Source organism: Eptatretus burgeri, chromosome 3, assembly GCF_056783735.1.
Source record: "Eptatretus burgeri isolate ZD-2024b chromosome 3, Ebu_testis_v1, whole genome shotgun sequence".
In the NCBI taxonomy this organism is placed as follows: Eukaryota; Metazoa; Chordata; class Myxini; order Myxiniformes; family Myxinidae; genus Eptatretus; species Eptatretus burgeri.
In genome coordinates this window covers 20,513,450-20,537,470 of record NC_140963.1, presented here as the reverse complement: position 1 = coordinate 20,537,470, position 24,021 = coordinate 20,513,450, and the positions used below count along the sequence as shown (strand labels likewise).

Below are 24,021 nucleotides of genomic sequence, written 5' to 3'. Positions count from 1 at the left end.
GTTTTGTTTAGTTGATTTCCCAGTGGGGACACGATGTGCTTTGGATGCAGCCATGCATGGCTTGTGGTATGATGTATCATTGGCAACCATGTCATGTCCTTTACCCACCAGTCTGAAGAGAATGTCCTCTCTTTTTAGTTGCTTTGCCTTATCTATGATGTTCTGCTGACCGTTTTCTGTAGATACTCTACATGTTGGCTCTTTGCCACGCATCCACCGTTTGTTGCAGATGAGGCATGCATTCTTCACATCAAATGTTGGTGTGTTGGTCCTGGTTAACTTTGAATGCTGGGAAGAGGTGCTGCACCCAGGCTGGTTCAAGTCTTCAGCATCACTTCTTCCTTGGTTCTTCTTTTCAGCAAGTTTGTAACTCTTCTCATTCGTGTACCAGTTTCTACACTGACTGTGCCATTTGGGTATCTTGTCTGTCAGCCATGCACCAGTCGCCGAGTCATGTTTGAGTCTCTCAAATGTCTCATCTTGTCAAGCCTTCATGGCCAAAACTTGTTTGTCTGTTGTTGTGATATTATATAGTCCCTTTGCACCAAGTCCTTGACATATGATGCACTTTCTATAGTCAATGTCAGTGTCCTGGCGTCTCCTCTTGGGTTCCTTTTTTCAGTAACAACCTTCCCTCCAGCACCCGTTTCTCTGCCTGTGTCATCGTCGTAACACTCATGCAATCGCCTGCAACAAAACCACCACCATGTTATGCATACAAGCAACGAGAGAACATGCAAACTATTGATACGCTACACTTACATGCAAACTTCTGATATGCTAGACTACATGCACACTACACAATGCCCACACCACTACAGATCACAGTTGTGGACATTTCTGCCCACATGATTTTTGTGACTGTGGCTCCAGCGACACTGGTCTTTTCGAGTACGGTCTGTGCCTTCAGCTATGTTTTCAGCGATGAAAGGACATTGACGAGAGAAAGACGGGACACTTGACTATTAAGATGCACGTGTGGTTAAGACGACTACGAATGACTATACACATCACGATGACTATTGACGATTGAGGAGAGTGGTGCGCTTTGGATGACGATAGACGTTAACAAATGAAATGAGCGATTGACGGGGACCATTGACGTGACAGTTTCACTAAAAACAGAGGAACAATGACCAGGAATATCAGTCAATAAGAAAACGATCAAATAGCTGGTACATGAATACTTACAACTTCGAGGCTTGGTAACAATTTAGAAACAGATAAGCGGGAATAAATAGACATAAACCATACAGTGCGCACCACAGCCCATGGGGCTGTTTCCTTTTGACATTAATGCGCTCATGCTAAACGTGGCGTTACTAGAGTTGCTAGACTGTTCGGTGACGTCACTCGTCCTGTGACGTGACCGGCTGCGGCGACGATCTGCAGTAACAAGCAATGCAGACGATCCTAACTGGAAAAAAAACTGCAAACTAAGTAATTTATTCTTGGACACATAGGATCAACATACTTGTGGATCTTATCTGGTCGACAAATTATTCATCTTCAATAAAGACAAATTTTGCAATTAATATGAGTTTCAAGCAGTTTTTTTTTCACATGTTTCCTCAAAACTGAATATGGCGTTGGATTCCCCATTTATGAAAACTTACAAAAGCACATTTCATTCAAGTTTCTACCTTGTTTAGTCAAAAAGATTTGTACATAAATACATTTCAGCCCGTCGGTGGTGGCCATCTTGGATTTCTCAATTTTGAGGCATTATGGGCCATTTTTGAGCTGGGCATACAGCAGATTTGAGTTCAGCACCCTTCAATACCACTAAAAAGCTTGTATGCCATACATTAACACCATTTGCATTAATGGTTAAGATTTTTTGAAAATTGACGACGTTATTGTGATTTAAAAATATGGCGGCCATCTTGTACGCCATCTTGAATTGCAGAGTTACAGTAGCCTGTTGGAAAGGTTGTCCACCCAGAAGTCGTTGCTGGGGGTCTAAGGAATCCAACCTTTTATAGTAGACCGTGTCTGGTTGACCACTCTTGCCCCCTGGGTGCATGGTGGGACTGTAACTGGAGGGCAATCAAATCCTCACTGTCAATCTGTGGAAGCAGAATGGAGTCTTGTTTTTGCTGAGCCACTTGCAGAAGTTGACCTCTGTGAATCTGTTCACATTTAACGAAATTTACCAGAACCCTCTTTCCGGAAATGTGATCTTGCTTGTACTTGTTGGAATGGCATAGTAGATAGAACACATTCATCTGGAAATGTGCCATCTGTTCCAGGTTCTTGCAACATTCACTCCTTCAGATCTAAGCACTCCTTTGCTGCGGGGTCTCTGGTGCTTGTTTTCTGGACACCCCCCCCCCTCCCACTCACATAAATATTGATCGTTACCATATTTTGATTGAGCTGCATCAGTAAGTATGAAAGAGCAATTAGAGATTGTAGACCCGAGACAGGATGGTGTGGTGTGTGGTGTATTTTGTGTTCTGGTGTGTTACATAATTAACAAGTAAAAAAGACATAAAATGTCATAGTATAGCACCTGTTGTTTTTGGAATTTTTCTGTATGGAGCCCATATTTATTTTACAACTAAAATGGCTGCCAGTCTAACAGTCGGCCATCTTTGATCAGATCACAAAATAAACTGAGGTGCACATGTGTGCCACCATGTACTGTGCTGGTGCCAAGTTTGAACAAATTTGGACCAAACATGTCTGAGAAATGGTTGGGGATACATTTAAGTAACAAAATGGCCGCCAGTCGCTCATCTTGGATCTGATCTCGAAACAGTGACATGCTTTTGTAAGTGATCATTTGTTATCTGTGTGCCATGTTTGAACAACATCTGTAAATGCATGTCTGAGAAATGGTTGAGGACATGTTCAACGTGGGTTTTTTTTCACAACTAAAATGGCCGTCAGTCGGCCTTCTTCAATTGCAGTGTGAAGCAAAATGATATGCATATGTATACCACCATGTTTTGTCTTTGTGCCAAATCCGAATAAAATCGGTCCATACGTGTCCGAGATATGGTTGCGCACACACAGACACGAAAATCGAGCCCAAATCCATAAGCCTCCGTTTTGAACAAGGTCCAACGAGGGCTAATAATACAGTAGACATAATTAATATGTTCCAATAAGTTACCTGACAATGGATGGAGGCCCTCAATGTCAGGCATGAGATCAGGGCCGTCTCTGGACATATCTCGTGCTTTTGATACAGTCTGGCAGTCTGCCTTGCTCTCAAAATTGTCTGCCCGTGGCATCCAAGGCCAACTCCACACATGGCTTCCTGACTCCTACTCTTGTAACCAATGTGTGGCACTCAGCGTTCTCCTTTCATCTCCTCTCCATGTCAAGGCTCGAGTGCCCCAAGACAGTGTTCTGGGTCCAGTCCTATTCCTGATCTTCATTAATGATCTCTTCTTTGCCATGGCATCTCTCTTCCTTCAGCTGGGCAGGCTGGAGCCTCTTCCCTCTCTTCATACCTTGCAAAAATCACTACCTGGTCAAACACTTCGAATATGTCTTTCATTCCTGACAAATCTCACACTTTCATAATCTCTCTCCGACAGAACCATCGGGCAAACCCTACTATATACTTTCTTAATATTCCTCTTGAGGAAGTTCAGTCATTCAAACTCCTAGGTCTTAGTATCAGCCATGATCTTTCTTGGGCAAACCATATTTCAAAATTGGCCTCCAAAGACAGCCGCCAACTGGCATTCTCCATCATACAAAGTCCTTCTTTGGCACACCTGAACTCGTATTCATCTGCCGCTTGATGGAGTGGCTCCCCTGCCTCACATCCTGCTCAGCTTGACGCTATGGAAACCAACGCCTTCAAGATTATTGGAATCTTCTGTGATGAATCTGAGTCTATGCATCTATCACTTCACCATTGCAGACAGGTCAGCGGTATCTGTCTTCTACCGCCTCCTTTTCTGGTCTTTCACCCTCTGTTCTTTCCATGCTTTATTCCCCCCACAGGTTTCTGTGGGGCACACACGGTTTATCATCAACCCCCTTCTGGTGAAACTACATAAATTCAGGATCGCTGCTCACTTCCACTCATTTGTTCCTCTTTTTTTCCTGCCTGTGGAACAAACATCCACATTCTCTTCAATCTCATTATTCCCACCAGGTCTTTTCAAGACATCTGTTCACCGCCATCTCAGATTGTCCCCAATCCAAAACGATGATCTTTTCTCTCCCTGTTAACCCTCCTGCACCCCTCCCAACCTCAACACAATACCGTCTTCCAAATTTCAAAATTTCTCTTCTGAGTTTCCTTCTGTATCCATCTTGTCCACCCCATGATGCATTCACACCTGCCCCTCATTCCTCTCCACACTGATTGTTTGTCCAAGTCTGCCTCTATCTTGGCCTTTAACTCTGCTGTTGGTGTTTCTCCAACCCCCCCCCCCCCCCAAACTCTTCCTTTTGTCCTGTTGTGGCCTGATCCGTTTAGTGTACTAGTATCAGCCCTTCCACGAGCCTCGATTTATACATACAGAAATTGGTAAATGAAAAATCACTCGTAGAGTGACACTTGGCAAAACAGTGAAAAGTCGAAGGGCACTCGGTGGAGCGCATATGTCTGCCAGGTGAAACAGTTCACATTTTGTATCCCACTGATGAACTGGATCCAAAACAAAATATTTTGGCCTATTTCGACCTTTTGGCTGATGTTCACCTCAAAATTAATAGGTGGTTGAATGCATTGACATAATAAGTGAATCCTTTTCAAGTTTCACATCAATCGGATAAAATTGAGGATTTTAGAAAATTTGGCCCAAATTGGCCTTTTTGCCTATGTTGACCTTTTGAGTGATGTTCACCTCAAAATTAATAGGTGGTTGAAATTCAATGACCTGATGTGCAAATGCTTTTCAAATTTGAAGTCAATCGGATGAAAATTGCGGATTTTAGAAATTCCGCTTGTGTTGACCTTTTGGTGTCTGTTGACTGTTTGGCTTACAGAGACCTCAAAATTAATAGGTGGTTGAATCCAGTAACCTGATCTGCAAATGCTCTTCAAATTCCAAGTCAATCGGATGAAAATTGAGGATTTTTGAAAATTTGGCCTAATTTGACCCAAATTGGCCTTTTGGCCTATGTTGATCTCAAAAATAATTGGTGCATGAATTCAGAGACCTGATATGCATATGTTCTTCAAACTTCAAGTTGATCATATGAAAATTGAGGGTTTTAGAAATTCGACCTACGTTGACCTTTTGGCCGATGGTGACCTCAAAAATAATAGATGGTTGAATTAATTGACCTGATCTGTAAATCCTTTTCAAATTCCAATAGTCCAGTCAAAATGGGGGCAAACCTCACACTAATTCCAAGAAAAACGAAACCACTTGTTTTATGTTCCTCTAGCTCTACCTTATCAATGACTAAAAATTCCAAGTAAATGAAGGTATGGAACATGGTGAGTTTTTAGGATGAGTGCGACTTTTTAATCTTTTTCAGGCAAGTATGCGGTATTAAAAAACTGTGTAATTTGGCCATTTCTTCCCCTATTCCATTCAACTTGGTGTCTATTCCCATGTTTTCTGAGGTGTTCTCTCAGGAAAATATCGTGTAAACCTTGGAGGAATAATAGTGTGGAGGCGGTGTGGCATTACGATCTTGAAGCCAATTCCGCCATCTTGGATCACCCATTGCCAGTGGTTAGCAGGTCGGCCGGAAAGCCACTTTTTCCTCATTTTTATCTCCGAAACTATGAGAGATAGGTGCATACATGCAATGAGGAGCAACATAAGGACCTTTCCATGGCACGTAAGAAGAGGGATGCCAATTATGTGAACAAGCTACTCTCATTCATTGAAGACAAGTCTCCTTTCGGAAATGCTGAAACTCTCAGAAATATAGTAAATGGTGTTATTGCAACAGACAATGTGAGTGTCGACAGAGCAGAGGATATTGGCAGTAAAATCTTAGGGGACATGGAGGGAAAACAAGTTTTGAAGTACACATTTAAGAAGAAAGACCAGGCAGTCGCAATGGATTTGAAGTCCAAAATCTCCATCGATGGTGAGGATGTTAGCATTGATCCTCTTCTCTTGTTTCAGAGGCTTGTGATGGTCAGCACATAGAAGGAAAGTATTCAGGACGCATTTGGCTATGAACACTGTGGCTATCTCCCTGCTCTGTTTGAAAAAAAGAACGAACTCTTGAAAGCTAATAAGCCAGCGCTTGCTAACGCTCAATGGGACTTTGCTGGGGATCCTTCTGATGAACAGACGCACATGGAGATTGTAACATTCCAATTTGTCCTTGATGGTGAAGCTCTTCTGCACAAGATACCATGGGAAACTGGGAAGACAGACAATGCTATCTGCCAAAATTATGTTGCTCATGTCAAAAGGTATGGAAACCCAGTCATGGTGTTTGGTTACCAGAGTGGTCCAACTCCAAAGGATGGGACTCACAGAAGATGCATTGGTACCAAGCAGGCCCAAGGAGTTCAGTTTCATGAAAACATGCCTCTTCAAATGACAAAGGATGAATTCCTGTCAAACAAAGAGAATAAGCATCGTTTCATAAATCTCCTTGGAAAGCATCTTGAAATGGCCGGCTGTGATGTTCATCATGCAAAAGGAGATGCTGATCTTTTGAGAGTGAAGACGGCACTGGTAGTGGCCAAGAAAGGTCGGACCATACTGGTTGGCAGCGACACAGATCTCCTGGTTTTGCTTATCCATTACACAACTAAGAGGCACAAGAATATATACTTCCAGCCCCAGGCTAAAGCAGGTTCTCCCATCTGATACCTTGATATCAAGAAGCTGCAAACGACTCAAGGTGAGAAAGTTTGCAGAAACATCTTGTTTCTTCATGCTGTTCTCAGATGTGATACTACTTCAAGGTTGTTTGGTCATGGAAAAGCTGTACTTCTTTCATTGGCAAAGAACAGCCCATCTTTTGTCAAGGCAGCTGAAGTTCCTCTCTCACACATGTGGTACTCTTTACTGTTTCACAATGCACTACTCTTCTGCTATTTTAAGACTGCTCTCATTTCGACCTCTCCTTCATTCCTTGCCTAAAAAATCCAACTATTACAGCGCTTCTTCTCTCCATGCTCTGAATTCGCCTTCATTGCATCCATCAAGAATTGTGTTAAATCGCATCTCTGACCTAAAACTTTTAAAAACCACAGTTTGCCATGGATGCTCGCTTTCCATCAACCATTCTTTTTTTCCAACTTCAGTGCCAACTCACCCCCCTCACCCCTCACTCTCACTCTCAAAGCAACCATCCCACTTTTCTCCCTCCAACCCTCCCTCTCACCTCTCTCAAAAATCCCCCCCTCACCTTTCCCCCACCTTTCATCCCCCTCACTCTTCCTTCTCAAAGTTGCCCCCGCTCTCATCCACCAACCTGCCTGCCTTCACTGTCCTCTTACCTCCATCTCTTCACTCCACCTCCTCAAATCCTCAACTGCCTTCTTCCTTGTCTCTTGTCCCCCCTCTCCCCCAGCACCACAGAGCCTTTTCTCCTCCTCATTTGGCCCCCTCCCTCGCTGTTCTGCAATACCCCACACTCCTTCAGCAACCCTCCTTACCTGCCCCCCTCATCCCTTGTCCTACCCTCCCCCTCCCCCTCCACCTCCTGCACCCAAAGCCTCCTCCCCTTCCTCTTCATTAAAAGTGTGGACCTCAAATATCCGGGGCCTTCGCTCAAACCTTTCAGATCTTTCCATGCAGGTTGCCACTGACAAACCAGACATTATCTGCCTAACAGAAACTTTCCTCTCCCAAGACGTGTCTGACTCCCAAGTATCTCTCCCTGGTTACTCCCTCTTACGGTATGACAGACCTGAGCCTCGTCCTGGTGGAGGTGTTGCTCTCTTCATCAAAGACTCTATTCCTCACTCTCCATGCACTGCTCTCACTCCCCCACACCCCCAGGAATACCTCTGGCTTCGGCTTCCCCTCCACTCCCACCTCATGTTTATATGTGTACTGTACCGTCCACCGAACAGTGATGACTCCATCTACACCTCACTATCCGAAAACATGGACCATCTTCTATCTTCTCATCCAAACTCTCTCTTCCTCTTATGTGGTGACTTCAATTGTCATCATGCCAGTTGGCTCGGTGTGGGTACCTCTCTCACCTGCCATGGCACCTCAGCAAAAGCTTTCTGCGACTCATTGGGACTGACTCAATCGGTCAACTTCCCGACCCGGATCTCAACCAATGGTACTCCATCTCTTCTGGATCTGATTTTGACAAATTTCCCTGACAATATCTGCTGCTCTTCCTTCGCTCCAATTGGTTCTTCTGACCACGTCCTTGTCTAAGTGGACATCTCTCTGGCTGTTATCAGAGAACCACCTCACCGCCGTCGAGTCTGGCATTTCACTCAAGCCGACTGGCAGGGTCTCCGAGCAGCCATTAAACTTACAGACTGGTCTCCTATCACTACTTTCTCAAACATCAACTCATCCTGGGAATTCTTTCAAAGAAACTTGCTCTCCCTCATGCACAGATTTATCCCCTCTCGTGTTCAGTTGTCTTACCCTTCCTCCCGCCCTTGGTTTACTGAAGCTTGTGGCGAGGCAGTTATCCTGAAACAACTTGCCTTTGCCTCATGGAAAGCAAACCCAACTGAGGGCAATCTCAGTTCTTTCCACAAAGCTCGGAACAAGTGTGTATCTACCCTCAGGAGAGCCAGAAAACAACATCTTTCTCATCTCAAGTCTGAACTCTCAAACCTCTCTCCCTCCTCAAAATCCTGGTGGCGTTTAATCAAATCTGTTTCTGGTGTATGTTCCCCCTCCATCCCCTCCATTACCTCAAATGGCCGCACTGCTGATTCCACATGTGATAAAGCTGAATGTCTAAACTCGGTGTTTGCAGCTAAATCTTGTGTCCTAAACCCATCACTACCTCTACCCACTTTACCCAGTCGCACCCAACTGTCCCTGGACTCTGTATCCTTTTCTCCTGACAAGGTGGAGAGCTTGCTTTCAAACCTCGAGTCAGATTCTGCAACCGGTCCAGACGGCATCAGCCCACGTGTCCTCAAAGCCTGCTCTTCTGCTCTTGCTCACCCTCTCTCTGTTCTATTCACCCTCTCATTTGCCCAAGGTCATCTGCCATCTGCTTGGAAATCTGCTAACATCACTGCCCTGCATAAAAAGGTGCAAAAACAGATCCCTATAACTACAGACCAATCAGCCTTCTCCCAATCATCAGCAAGGTGATGGAATCCATCATCGCTTCAGATATGAAATCCTTCCTCTTCTCCAATGGCTTGATTTCCAATCATCAATTTGGTTTCAGACCAGGTCACTCTACCCTGGATATGCTGCTTCTGCTCTCCCATCAATGGATGGAGGTCCTCAATGCCAGACAGGAAATCCGAGCCGTATCCCTGGACATATCACGTGCTTTTGACACAGTCTGGCACCCTGCCCTACTCACCAAACTCTCTTCCCATGGTATTCAAGGCCATCTCCACTCATGGCTCGCAGACTTCCTCTCCTGTCGCAGTCAACGTGTGGCCCTAAATTGAGTTCTTTCATCCCCTCTTCCTGTCCAGGCTGGAGTTCCTCAAGGTAGCGTTCTGGGCCCTGTTCTTTTCTGGTTTTCATCAATGATCTCTCAGACTCTCTGGAAAATCCTCTATTTCTCTTTGCCGACGACTCCACCCTCTGCCGTACCATCTGTCATCCCTCAGACCGGCAAGCAGCAGCTTCTTCGCTCACTGCAGATCTGGATAAAATCACAAACTGGTCCAACACGTGGAACATGTCTTTCAATCCAGACAAATCTCACACTCTCACTATGTCTCTTCGAAAGGACCGTTTACAAAACCCCCCCATCCACTTTCTCAACAATCCTCTGGAAGAAGTCTTTTCTTTCAAGCTTCTAGGTCTCACTATCTACCATGACCTTTCCTGGGAAAGTCACATTTCCAACCTCGCCTCAAAAGCCAGTCGCCGACTGGGAATCCTCCGTCGTGCTAAGTGCTTCCTCGGCCCTCTTGAGCTCCTGACCACTTACAAAGCTTTTGTCCGTAGCCTGATGGAGTACTGCTCTCCCCTCTGGGCTGGTGCTCCTGCCTCCCACCTTTCTCGGCTTCACGCTGTTGAAACCAGGGCATTTAAGATCATCGGCATCTCCCGCAATGAAGCTGAGTCTTTGGGCCTCTCACTCAATCACCGCAGGTTGGTCGGTGGTCTTTCTGTCTTCTACCGACTCCTCTCCAGCCATGCCCCCCCTGCTCTCTCTGCGATTTGTCCCCACCACATTTCCACAGGGCGCTCAAGGTCCGCCAACAACCCCCTTCTGGTAAAACTACCAAAATCACGAATCACTGCTCATCTTCACTCTTTCATTCCTCTTTTTTCCCGCCTTTGGAATAAACTTCCTCACTCTATTCTTTCCCATTCTTCCCTCCAGGCTTTCAAAACAGCTGTTCACCACCACCTCTTATCTTCCCCCATCCAAATCGTCGATCTTTTCTACCCCCGATAATCCACCCAAGCCCACTTCCTTCATTTCTCCTGCTTTCCTTCCTGAAAGTCCCTGAAATGTCCATCTTCTCTTCGCCATGTTCCCCGTCCCATCCCCATCCCTCTCCCTTCCACAGTTCACCTAATGTGTCTGTTCCCCAATGTTTTGTCCCTTCTACTCCCGCCCCTCTTGTCTCATGCCTCCTTGCTGTGAGTTGTGTGTTAGCTCTCATACGAGCCTCGACCAAGGTATACAAAAAAAAAAAAGTTTTCAACGATCCGGGAAGATCAAACGAAGGAATTGCAGAAGCAGGTGAAAAAGCTCTGATGTGCATATACAAAGCAAATCCCGGGGTCACAAGGAACTTGGACATACTTTGCCATGAAAAGTACCTTGAACTTCTGACCACCAAAAAACAAGTGGTCCACCCAAAATCCCTACCTCCAACTCGGGCAGCTGCCAAGTATGGGTTCACAAAAAAATATTTTCACGAAAAAAATAAGTGACCACTATATTTGTTATTGTTGTGCGTCTGTCTCTGTCTGTCTGTCTGTCTGTCTGTCTGTCCCGAGCATAGCTCCGTGGGTTTTGATCCGATCCTGATAAAATTTTGGTGGGAGGTTTATATCGTGATCTTGTTGTGTTTTCCTGAGAATGGGTGTGGTGCGCCCATTATGGGTGGAGCCACGCCCAAAAAACATGTGTTTTTAGGGGTTGCTGATTTCAATTTGCATCTTCTCCGAGGGGGTTTGTCGAATCTGGCAGGGGTTTCGGTATTTGGTTAGCCCAATGGCACTTGCATAGCCCCACGGAGCTCGATTTTTCATTTTCGTCCCAAGGTCAATGTCACGAACTTAGAAAATTGCAAATTTTAACATAAAAAATCCATCTTCTCCGAGGGGTTTGTCGAATCTGGCAGGGGTTTCGGTGTTTGGTTCGTCCAATGGCACCTGCATCGCCCCACGGAGCTCGATTTTTCATTTTCGTGTCAAGGTCACGAACTTAGAAAATTTCGAATTTTCACAAAAATCATACGATCGCCCAAACTTTGAGAGCTAGGATGACAATATTTTTTTATGCATAATCTTGAGGTGATTCCCCACCTAAAATCTTGAAACCATTTTGCTCTATCTCAAACACCTTGCCCGTGGCGCCCCCTTCAAGTTTGTTTTTACGCTGATTTCATCAAAGTACGGATAATCTGAGGAGTGCGAAATGCCATATAGCCTATATGACATTATATTGTTCCTGGAATGTTCCAGAGGAAGTTTTGCACCAAAGGTCATAATCCTTGACCTTTGACCTTTTAAAGTTCACAAGGTCAAATTTTTAAAGTTGTGGGAATCGAACCAGGTTTTCAACCTTCTTCGATGAACTAACTCCAATACGCTCTAGCACGTATCCTGTTTCCTTATTTTAATGTCCACAACATTGTTTTGTGACCTTTAAATGTTATGCAAAGGTCAAATTTTGAAAGTTGTTGAACGAAACCGGGTTTTTGACATTTTGCAGCTAATAACCTGTCACTCGTACCACATCATGTTGATCATTTTTATAACTTGGTCAAGCATTATCACATTGTCTCATCCTTGACTTCTGTTACAATCTTCATCATCCAATACCGCTCGTGAACCATCGTCCTCTTCAGACTTGTCACTCCTTGCGTGTATATCATCAGGTGCAGACATGGAAAGGAGAACTTAATTCAGAGACATGGTGTTGGAGGGTGCAAGGAGAAACATTATTTCCAGTGGCAAGTGACTTGGATTTCGCACCAGAAGAACTGCGAAAAGTAGTTAGATGCCGCTGCAAATCTGGCTGCCAAACCAAGCACTGCGGGTGTCGGCAACAAGGACTGCCCTGTAATCCAGCATGTGGGGAATGCAGAGGTGTTTGTGAGAACACGAGTGACCAAGGTAACAAGATGACTGATGATACTTTTTAATGTTTGCAACAATGCCGAGTAAGGAAAAGGTATCCTTATCTAAATTCGGCCCTACCTATGTGCGTGTGTGGGGTGGGGCAGACTGGTCCTCAGTTTGACCATGGGCATGGTTTAAAAGACATTTAAATATCAAATGTGACCTAAACAATAAATATTAATAGTAAAATTCAATGTAGATGATTGAAGTTTGACCTATCCTCGTGTTTTTAACCTATGACCTAATTTCGCCAGGTCCCTATATACAATATGCCAGATTTTTGACACCCCTAGAAATCTATGTTCCACACCTGGAACTTCTTGGAATTTTTGATATGTTATTACATGTACTTAAAGAAGACAAATAAAAGTGGTTTCATTTTTCTTGCAATTAGTGTGACCTCCAACCTTATTGTGACTGGACTTCAAGTGAATCGGATGAAAATTGACAATTTTAGAAACAATTTAATAATTTGGCCTGTTGGGTTGACCTTAGGGCCTATGTTGACCTTTTGATCTGTGTTAACCTCAAAAGTAATAGGTTGTTGAATTCAGTGACCTGATGTACAAATGCTCTTCAAATTTCAAGTTTATTGGATTAAAATTGAGGATTTTAGAAAATTTGGCTCAAATAAGCCTATTAGCCTATGTATACCTTTTTGGTTGACCAAATTTTACGAAACTTCAATCTGGGACCAATCTGGGTCAGTGACATTAATCTCCCAAAATTTCAGAACAGTGTTTTTTTTTTTTGTATACCTTGTCAAGGCTTGTATGAGAGCGAACACACAACGCACAACATGGGGGGGGGGCATAAGACAAGAGGGGTGGGAGTAGGGAGGACAAAACAGTGGGGAACAGAGATATTAGGAGATCTGTGGAAGGGAGAGGGATTGGGCAGGGAACACGGGGTATACAATATGGACATTACAGGGACTTTCAGGAAGGAAAGCAGGGAATTTGAAGGAGGTGGGTTTGGGGTGGATTAACGGGGGTGGAAAAGATCGAGGATTTGGATGGGAGACGATAAGAGGTGGTGGTGAACAGCTGTTTTGAAGGCCTGGAGGAAAGAATGGGATTGAACAGAGTGAGGGAGTTTATTCCATAGGCAGGGAAAAAGAGGAATGAAAGAGTGAAGGTGAGCAGTGATTCGTGATTTTTGTAGTTTTTTTTTACCAGAAGGGGGTTGTTGGCGAACCTTGAGCGCCCTGCAGAAATATGGTGGGTACAAATCGCAGACACAATGGGGGGGGGGGGGGTTGAGCAGTTTGGGCTGGAGGCGAGCGGACAGACAAACAAACAAACATACGAGTAATGGAAATCACTGACAGACTGACAACTTAGCAAATCTGGACAAAGTAGAATGGCACTCGTTAGCGCGCATACCTCTGCCAGGTGGAAGAGTTGATGTTTTGTTTCTCATTGATGGGCTGGATCTGAAACAAAATCCAACCCACTTGTTCTTGTCACCTATTCAACTCATTCACCTTGTTTTGTCATAACTCGTCCACAACTTTTTGAGACATAGTGATTTAATATTTCGTTTTTGGCCCTATCTGTTTTAGAAATTAGGCATGCATTGACCTTTTGACCTTAAAATTAATAGGTGGTTGAATTCAGTGACCTGATGTGAAAATGCTCTTCAAATTTCAAGCTAATTGGATTAAAATTGAGGATTTTAGAAATTTGGCCTATGTTGACCTTTTGGTTTATGTTGACCTCAAAATTAATAGGTGGTTGAGTTCAGCGACCTCGTATGCAAATGCTTTTCAAAGTTCAAGTTAATTGTATTACAATTGAGGATTTTAGAAATCTGGCCTATGTTTACCTCAATAGGTGGTTGAATTTGGTGACCTGAAATGCAAATGCTCTTCAAATTTCAAGTTAATTGTATTAAAATTGAGGATTTTAGAAATCTGGCCTGTGTTGACCTTTTGGCCTATGTTTACCTCAATAGGTGGTTGATTCGGTGACCTGAAATGCAAATGCTCTTCAAATTTCAAGTCAATCGGATGAAAATTGAGGATTTTAGAAATTTGTCCTATGTTGATTTTTTTTGGTCTATGTTGACCTCAAAATTAATAGGTGGTTGAGTTCAGCGACCTCATATGCAAATGCTTTTCAAATTTCAAGTTAATTGGATTAAAATTGAGGATTTTAGAAATCTGGCCTGTGTTGACCTTTTTTGTCTATGTTGACCTTTTGGCCTATGTTTACCTCAATAGGTGGTTGATTCGGTGACCTGAAATGCAAATGCTCTTCAAATTTCAAGTCAATAGGATGAAAATGGAGGATTTTAGAAATTTGGCCTTTGTTGACCTTTTGGTCTCTGTTGACCTCAAAATTAATAGGTGGTTGAGTTCAGCGACCTCATATGCAAATGCTCTTCGAATTTCAAGTTAATAAATTGGATTAAAATTGAGGATTTTAGAAACAATTAAAATTGGCCTATTTTGGGTTCACGTTATGGCCTATGTTGACCTTTTGACCTGTGATAACCTCAAAAGTAATAGGTGGTTGAATTCATTGACCCTGATGTGCAAATTTACAAATTGTATATTCAATCTCTTCCACCTTTCTCTCGATAAAAACAAACAAATAAGGTGCGCCATCTTCCAAATGTGTTAACTCTTCTTTTGCCTTAATAGTTGACCTGTTTTGGTGGTACATCCCCTTCCTCGCTTGTTTCGTAATCCCAACAATTAAATCTAAGGTCGGGAATCCCATTATCACCAATGTCAGTAGACCACCAGGATTACGATGTACTCCTTTAGTGACTGGTTGATTACTTAGGTCTTTGAACTTCCTGAATCGTAAGTTAAGTTCTCGGTTACCATCTCTCTCATTCTGAGCTGAGTTTCTCCACTCAAACGAGTTGCCAAAGTCCTCATCATCTTCATCATAGTTCTTGTCATCGTTGTCAGGACTGGATGGAACCATGACCTCACAATTTCTTTCTGATAGGAGGTTAAGCATAACTTCTCCAAGCATATCCTGATCTCTACCCCGATGGTCAAGAATTAACTGGCACCAATTAACCCATTTGAGAGTCCCACCCAAAGCAGGACACACCTCATAGATGTCATCTTCCTCATTCTTGTCATTGATGACGTGAGACATCCCAAATAACTTATTGGCTAACTTGTGTTGACCTGTAAAAACATTCTGCTTCAGAAGTACTTGGTCTCCAACTTCGAGAACAGCACCAGAAGCATGCTGATCATATCTCCTTCCTTCTCTCTTCGTCTATCTGCCACACTGATGATATCCGATGAGCTCTCTGGATCAGCTTCTTCTGTGTCAAGATATAGTTCTTGTTCCAATTACCTGGTGTATAGGTAATTATGTTGCCTCTAAATTAACTCCAGGAGGAAAAACTACAAAATTGCCATCTTCTCCTGACACTGCTCATCCTGCTAGTGGATGCACTGCTTCCACCATAACAGCATGCGGGCCATCTTTAGCAACATCATCACAAATGGAGACTACTAATTGATCCTCTCTAGATCAAAGCACACTTCCTTCTTCCTTTTGATGGTCAGTGCTTCTGCTACCTGCATGGTGGACGGCAGACAAATCTCTTTCCCTGACCTGTTTGCCAGGAGCAACTCATTCAGTTGCTGGCATCCCTCCACTGCATTGATTGCTGAATCCTTCTGTCCAGTAGCATCTCTCACTCGTACTTCTTCACTCAGCAAAGAGGTGATGCCAGTCTTCATGTGACAAACGATTCTGCGTGCAGTAAATGGTGGTATAATTTCCTCAAATTCAGTTTTGAGATAAGCTGGTGCCATTTTTACATGTCCATCAGCAGACCTCTAAGTCTGCTGCAATGCTTTCAAGACAGAGTCGAACTCTGATGAACTTGTCAATTTTTGCAGAAAATTGCAACCAAAATGTGCTGATTGGCTTGATTAAACCTTACCAATAATTTTTATTCGACATAGATTAGATTTTTGGGGGTCATTCATCGTAACACTCCACCCAAACAAAGCCAATGGAAATCTGACACAACAAACCTGGGCAATGTATAATCAGCAGAGGCCAACATGCTTGATGTCTTTGGCTCACACTATATTTTTTTTCATGAGGCGCATACCATGCATGCTGATCGGCTTCATAAACCATATGAATGATTTTTATTCGACATACGAGGTGCGTTCAAAAATATCCAACCTTAATTTTTCGTGCGTAAACAAATGAAGCTAGGGAGGCGTGGTCTGGTGCACGTATGTGGGCGATCCTAATCCGTATGCGTGAATATTTTCTCGCCTGCAGAAGCTGTCAGTCGCCGACAGACCGCCGATGAGTGAGGAAGTGTAAGTGAGCGCCGTCGGATTTTCGTTTTTGACAAAATGACGGATCACTGTGGTCTCATCGCCAGTGATCACTGTGTTGAAGAAGTTGGGATCGCTGTTCACAGTCTCCAGCATGTCCTGTGCGATCTCCAAACGGAGTTGCTTCTGCTGGATCGTTAGCAGCTTTGGCATGAACTTCGCTGAGATTCTCCTTCAGCCCAAATCCTCAGTCACAATGGAATGAACGGATCCAATGCTGACGCCCGGCTCGTCTGCAAGTTCTCTGATCGTGATTCGACGATCCTGCATCAGCGGGGTCCTCACTTGGTCAATGACGATCTCATTTCGGGATGTTGAGGGCCTACCAGAATGCGCTTCGCTTTCCACTGATGTGGGACCATCTTTGAAGCGGTTGTACCACTCTTTTATCTGTGTGGTGCCCCATTGCTTCATTCCCGAAGGCCTGTTGAATCTTGCAGATCATTTCCACTTGGGAATCGCCAAGCTTTACACAAAATTTGATGCAGTAGCGTTGTTAAAGTTTTTCCGTCATGTTGTCAAAAACGAAAATCCGACGGCGCTCACTTACACTTCCTCACTCATCGGCGGTCTGTCGGCGACTGACAGCTTCTGCAGGCGGGAAAATATTCACGCACACGGATGAGGATCGCCGACATATGTGCACCAAACCAGGCCTCCCAAGCTTCATTTGTTTACGCACAAAAAATTAAGGTTTGATACTTTTTGAACACACCTCGTATGGTAAGATTCTTTGGGGTCCCTCATTGCGAGCAACACTCGACCTGGGCAAAGCTAATGGAAATCTGATGCAACAAACCCGGCCAATGTATAATCAGCAGAGGCCAACAGAACTCATGTCTTGGGCTCACCAGAAAACCAAGATGGCAGCCACATTATCTTGCCTGGATCCCATGGTCAAGCGACAATTATGGGTGGGGTCTGGCAGTTGTCCAACCAATGGGTGCACATTTCAAAAATTGACCCCCAACAAGAACCACAACAACAACGAGGTGGAGCTCTTGTAGACCTGTGACGCATCACAACTAAAAATCAATCTATAAAAATGGAGTCATTTTTTTCCAAACTTACGATTTATTACAACACACCCTGAGTGTGCCGACTGCTTCCATGCCTTAACTCAATTCTACATTCCTGCAGTTGCATATCCGTTATCGAGCTATGTCATCTCAATTTGATTCCTTGCCTGACAACATTTCCAGGCATTTCACATGGATGGAGTTGTATCATTGAATATAATGCCCTTCAAGCTGTACCACCAGCTTCTATTCGCTTGCGCATGTAAAAGATCCCTTTCAAATGAGTAAAGCCGTTATGTGCCATTGAACATGCATGTTAACTTCACCTTGCAATGCTGTCTTTGCCTTGTGGGCCAGATGAAGCCTTCCACAACTGATTGTATTCTGCCTCCTGGTGGTGCTTCTTCGATGCAACAGCAATGCAACTTCCACAATGTCGGTGAGCAACGACCATTCTTGATCTCTCCGTGGTATCTTCCTCCCTTTTATAAAATGTAATTGTTCAAATTTAGCTCCACCACAGTGCTGACGTAATATGTCCATGGATTTTTCACTTCCTTTAGAATGCCACCTTCAGAGTCAAGTTGAACTGATGACATGTCAGGTCAGGTATGGGAGCATGTGCCAGAGCAGCGTGTCGCTGCGTCCACTTTTCACCGGTACTCCAGGGACATTCGTCTGGCCATCCCCCAGTTAGATGCCTGGCCCATCCCCATCTCCTTGAGAAGCTGATCAACCTGCTGCAACCACGAGGCATGTGGTCGGCCCATTGGCCTCCTCCACTCATGAGACTCCCTCGCTGAGAGACTGTGGTGAGCAGGATCACCTTCAGGAAAACGAGCCACATGTCCATACAACTGTAGCTGATGCTCACCGACTATGCAGGTAACAAATCTCATTTGAGTCTCTCTCAGCAACCGCTCGTTGGACACAAAGTCTGACCAGCAATAGCCAAGGATTCTCCAAAGAGACTGGGTACCAAAGGAATTAAGTCTCTGTTTCAGATCCTTGGTCAGAGTCCAAGTCTCACATCCATGGAGCAAGACTGGAAGCACCAAGGACCTGAAAACTCAGACTTTTGTCGTCCCGCACAGGTACCGGCAGCGCCACAGCCCATTATCTAGTGAATCCATGACTCCCCAGGCCTGACCCTGACATCGATTGACCTCTGACTCTCAGCCAGCAGAGACATGAATATCTCTGCCAAGGAAAGTGAATCTCTCCATGACCTCAACATCCTCACCAGAAATAGGCACAGACAGGACAGCAGCATCCAAGATGTTATTGAAAGCCTGGATCTCAGTTTTATCCCAGGAAACCCGTAATCCCAGTGGCTCCGACTCCTCATTCAGCACCTCGAGGGCCCCCAAAAGGATATCGAAAGTCTCCGCAAAGATTACTGCATCATCTGCGAAATCCAGGTCAGAGATCTTGACATTCCCAAACGATGCACCCGATATGCTCCCGAGAATTCAGTCCTTAAAAGTGCTGAAAAGTGTGGGGGCCAGTACACACTCCTGATGAACTCCAGTAACAACTGGAAATAAGTCAGAGATGGTATAACCACATCTCACAGCACTCTCAGTACCAGAGTAGAGTTCAGACATCAGATCGATCAGTTTTTGTGCACCCCACGAAGACCGATAATTCTCCAGAGGGCATCCCGATTCACTGAATCAAACGCTTTACAGAGATCAACATAAGTTGCAAACAGCCCCTGCCGAAACTCTCGTCTGCGTTCGGTGAGGACCTGAAGAGCCAGGATACGGTCAATCGTTGACCTCTTTGGTGTAAAGCCTGACTGATCTGGATGCTGGTGCTTCAACAGATGGTGGTGAACCCTATCAAGAATTATCCGAGCAAGGACCTTGCTCGGCACTGGGAGTAGTCTGTCACTCCTCTGTAGATGTTGCAGTCTTGGCGATCACCCTTCCCTTTCCAGGGAGGGACAACAAGGCCCCTCTTCCAGTCAGTTGGGATAATGTCTGTATTGCAGGCAGAGCACAGAACTGCATGCAACGATGCTAGTGCAGCATTTCCACCAGCCTTGAGAAGTTCAGCATGGATGACACCGATCCCTGGAGCTTTACTCCATTTCAACCGGTTCACCGCAGCCTATGTTTCCACAAGCGAAGGTGGACCACAGTTGATTGGAGGATCAGCAACAGTTATTGTAACACCCCTGATGTCCAACTCGACAGCTGGTGGATCAGCCTGGTACAACGGCTCAACGTAACCGGCCTAGCGGGGCTTTACTTCGGATTCCTCTGTCAAAAGCCTACCACCCTCTGCTCCAAGTGCAGTCCACCGAGGGATGAGCTTGGATGAACGCAATGCGCGAATTCACCTATAAGTAGGACAAGAATCACTTGACCACAGGTGATGCTCTACCCCCTCACAGATTCCTCGCACATAGGCCTCCTTGTCCACCCTCAGTGCACGTACAGTTTTACGCCTCAGCTCCCTGAACAGCTCAGCTCTGCCATTCAGCCTGGCCCTGCGACTCTGGTCAATGGTATCCAGTGTCCCTTGAGAGACAAATTTCTTCTTTGCCCAATGGTGAGTTCCAAGACATCCACCGGCAACATCAAGGACGATGGTCTCGAAGGCACTCCACAACTCTTCAGGATCTGTCAAAGCACCGAGACCCCCAAATCTCCACTTGGCTTGTTCGCAAACTCCTCAGCTGCCGTCTCATCCTTGAGTTTGCCAACATCCAGCCTACGCTGAGATGCTACCATTCTCCTGGATTTAAGGTGCAACTTCGGAGTTGCTACAACAATTCCCTGGTCTGTATTGAGGAATTGAGCACTCCGATAGACCCTGCAGTTGTGGATCATCCTCCAGTGACCATCAACGAGGACATGGTCAATCTCCTTTGCCACACTGCCAGCGTTGGAATACCAAGTCCAGCGATGAGCGTGTGGGCGCTGAAACCATGAACCGGCCACCCTAAGTCCATGACTTCTTGCAAAGTCGAGGAACTTAGTGCTATTCAGCTTCACAGTTCCAGACCCATGGGGACCAACGCACGTCTCATAACCATCCTTATCAGTTCCAGTCGATGCATTGAAATCCCCCAAGATGAGAAGTGTATGTCATCTGGGGCACTGATAAACCACAGATTCGAGCGTGGCATGGAATGTGTCCTTCACGGTGAGATCACTTGCCTCATTCGGAGCATAAACAGACCAGGGAAATGACACCCAAGGAGTGACGAATCAGTCTTGTATTGCACTCGTTGACCGGTGTTACCTCAATTATCATTGGAGTCACATTCTTGGACACAGCCACAGCAACTCCTTAGGCATGGTAACCATCAGAGCGACCAGATCAATAGTCGGTGTAACCACCCACCATGATCTCGCTGCAATCTGGTCTCCGAACCTCAGAGAGTGCTCTAATACCGATGTCCAAACGCTTTAACTCAGGTGATCATCCTCTCTTAGGGATAGGACATTCCAGGCACCCACCCGAAGGGACCGCCTCAGGTTAACCCAAGGAGACCGCCGTCTGGTGGACGACACCTCAGCACCACTCCGACACACTCTCCCGCAATCTGACCCAGGGATGTTACCCCGTGGTTTCCCTCCTATCATCAAAGATTGGAGGTCCCGAAGGCTTTGCCCCAATCCCGTCATCTGGTGAGCTACCCTGCGAAGGGAAGCTGCACAGGAGGTACTCTCATGGAGTGAGTTTTCAGATTTCTTTGCGTTTTTGTGGTTTGCGGAATGAAGGGTTTAATGGTGGCCGGAGTGCAAATCCTGCCACCAACCTCCTCAGAAGAAGTAACCCAACTGCAGGAGGATGTCCGCAGGCACAGTTGGGCACTAGATATGGATGGCCGTTGGCTCACAAGGAGCTTCTCCGGCTTTTGGCAGGTTTTGTTTTTAATCCTGCTGGGTGTCCATATCCAAACACCCTCTTCACCAAAAAAACCTGGGGGGGGGGGGAGACGGTTTCGTCACTGACAACCCGACCATGGAACAGGTTAGTACAGGTTTACATGATACCTGTAGCAGGTCACAGATCTAATCTGGCCTGATCTGACAGGAAACCGATGACATGCCTTGAATGTAAGTTGATCATCTTCAAACCTTTGGTGCAGTTTTTTTCTGAAAAACTGCATTTCAGAATCATCCTTATCTCCTTACATCCATTTCCCTGATCCACATGTTCTTCAGCCTTGTTTCCTGCACAGTCCCTGCTCCGACCACCTGTTCATCTAAATACACGACGAGCCAATTCTGTTGAGGGTGGCCTTCGGTCTTGTGTGAGAAAGGAACACTCCTGGCCGATGACAAGCGATTATACTTTTCCTCGCTCACGGCTGAACAGGCGAAGCAACTTGGTGAAGCTATCAAGGCTTGGCACCGCTGGCCATGCTTCGCCGTAGTTCGTCCAAAAAACTTTGTGCACTCATTCACGATGTCCCATTTTGGCTGGTAGGAATGTCCTCCGGAAAGAAGAGGCCTATCTAAATCTGGTTCGGTGGAAACGAGAGTTCGACGACATCCAAGAAGCGGCGAGAAATTCATTTGGCTTTGTTCAATCGGAAGAATTTTTGAAGGAAAACCAATGTGGAAGATCTTGTTTGATTTCAATGAAGGGTTTTTTGAAAAATCTAAGTGTCTGGAAGAAGTAAACCACAACAGTTTCATTGACAACGATGTAGGACAAAGAAGGGTTTGCGAAACGGTTTTATATGATGTGTGGATATTTGTGGAGGGACATTTAAATGACTTACTGTGTCGGAACTGGAAGGTCTGTTGGGTTCGGGCCGATGTATAGGTAAGAGCAGTGTTTCTCAAGGTGGGGCGTGGCAATATTTTGGTGGGGCATGAGGATTCAGAATTTATCAATCAATATATGATCGCTTTCAAAGCTCTGCCTTTTAAATACATATGTAGTATATACTGTAGTGTCTCCAATCATGGTGGGGCGCGTACGATTTTTTTTGAAAATCAAAATGGGGCGTGGGACAAAAAGGGTTGAGAAACACTGGGTAAGAGAGACTATCCTTGACACCACCGAGAGGTGTTTGAAAATGTGTGGGTGTGTGAAACAGAGTGTGTGAGTGAGAGGGTTTGGGGGGTGTGTGTGTTACTGTTAGGGGTGTGTGTGTGTGTGTGTGTGTGTGTGTGTGTGTGTGAGATACACATACACACACTCACTAACACTCACTCTCTCACTCTCACTCTCACTCTCACACTCAATGAATCTCACTCACACTCTCTCTCACACTCTCACTCTCACTCTCACACTCTCTCTCACTCTCTCACTCACTCTCATTCGCACACACTCACTCTCTCTCTCTCTCACACACTCACACTCACCCACTCTCTCTCTCACACTCTCACTCACTCACACTCACTGACTCTCACTCTCACACTCACACACACTCTCACTCGCACTCTCTCTCACCCTCTCACTCTCTCACTCATTCTCACACACTCACTCTATCACTCTCTCTCACTCTCACTCTCTCTCTCTCACTCCCACCCACTCTCACTCTCACCCTCTCTCACACTCATTCTCACTCTCTCTCATTCGCACACACTTACTCTCTCACACACTCACTCTCACACACTCACACTCACTGACTCTCTCTCTCACACTCACTCACACTCACTGACTCTCACACTGACTCTCACACCCTCTCTCTCACACACTGACACACTCACACACACACACACACACACACACACACACACACACACACACACACTCTATCACTCTCTCACACACTCTCACTCTCGCCCTCTCTCACACTCATTCTCATGCTCAAACACTCATCCTCTCTCATTCATACACACTGACTCTCACACACTCACTCGCACTCTCACTCTCCCACACACACTCTCACTCTCTCACACACTCACACACACACTCACACACTCTCACACTCACTCTCTCTCATTCGCACACACTCACTCTCTCTCACACAATCACATTCTCAATCTCACACACTCACACTCACACTCACACTCACTCATGCTCAAACACTCACTCTCACTCTGTCACACTCTCACTCTGTCACACTCACTGACTCTCACTCTCACTCTCACTGACTCTCACACACACTCACTCTCTCACTCACTGACTCACACTCACTGACTCTCTCTCTCTCACACTCACTCTCACTCACTCACACTCAATGACTCACTCTCACTCTCTCAAACTCACTGAATCACACACTCTCACTCTCACAAACACACTCACACTCTCACACACACACTCACTCTCACTCCCACCCTCTCTCACACTCATTCTCACGCTCAAACACTCT

The 24,021-nt window shown here is 45.2% G+C and overlaps 1 protein-coding gene and 1 long non-coding RNA gene across 2 annotated transcripts in view; both read left to right on the top strand.

Annotated features, from left to right (window-relative positions):
* Positions 1 to 235: 235 nt before the first annotated feature.
* LOC147029503 (uncharacterized) overlaps positions 236 to 24,021 on the top strand; it is a 188,977-nt gene continuing 165,191 nt past the window's right edge. The window contains exon 1 of the mRNA XM_085872571.1: positions 236 to 362. Coding sequence (XP_085728697.1) covers positions 237 to 362 — 126 coding nt within the window. The 5' untranslated portion in view covers position 236. The remainder of the gene's footprint in view (positions 363 to 24,021) is intronic.
* LOC147029504 (uncharacterized) overlaps positions 12,143 to 24,021 on the top strand; it is a 47,152-nt gene continuing 35,273 nt past the window's right edge. Inside the window, exons 1-2 of the long non-coding RNA XR_015055929.1 lie at positions 12,143 to 12,371; positions 18,090 to 18,171. This is a non-coding gene — a long non-coding RNA (uncharacterized LOC147029504). The remainder of the gene's footprint in view (positions 12,372 to 18,089; positions 18,172 to 24,021) is intronic.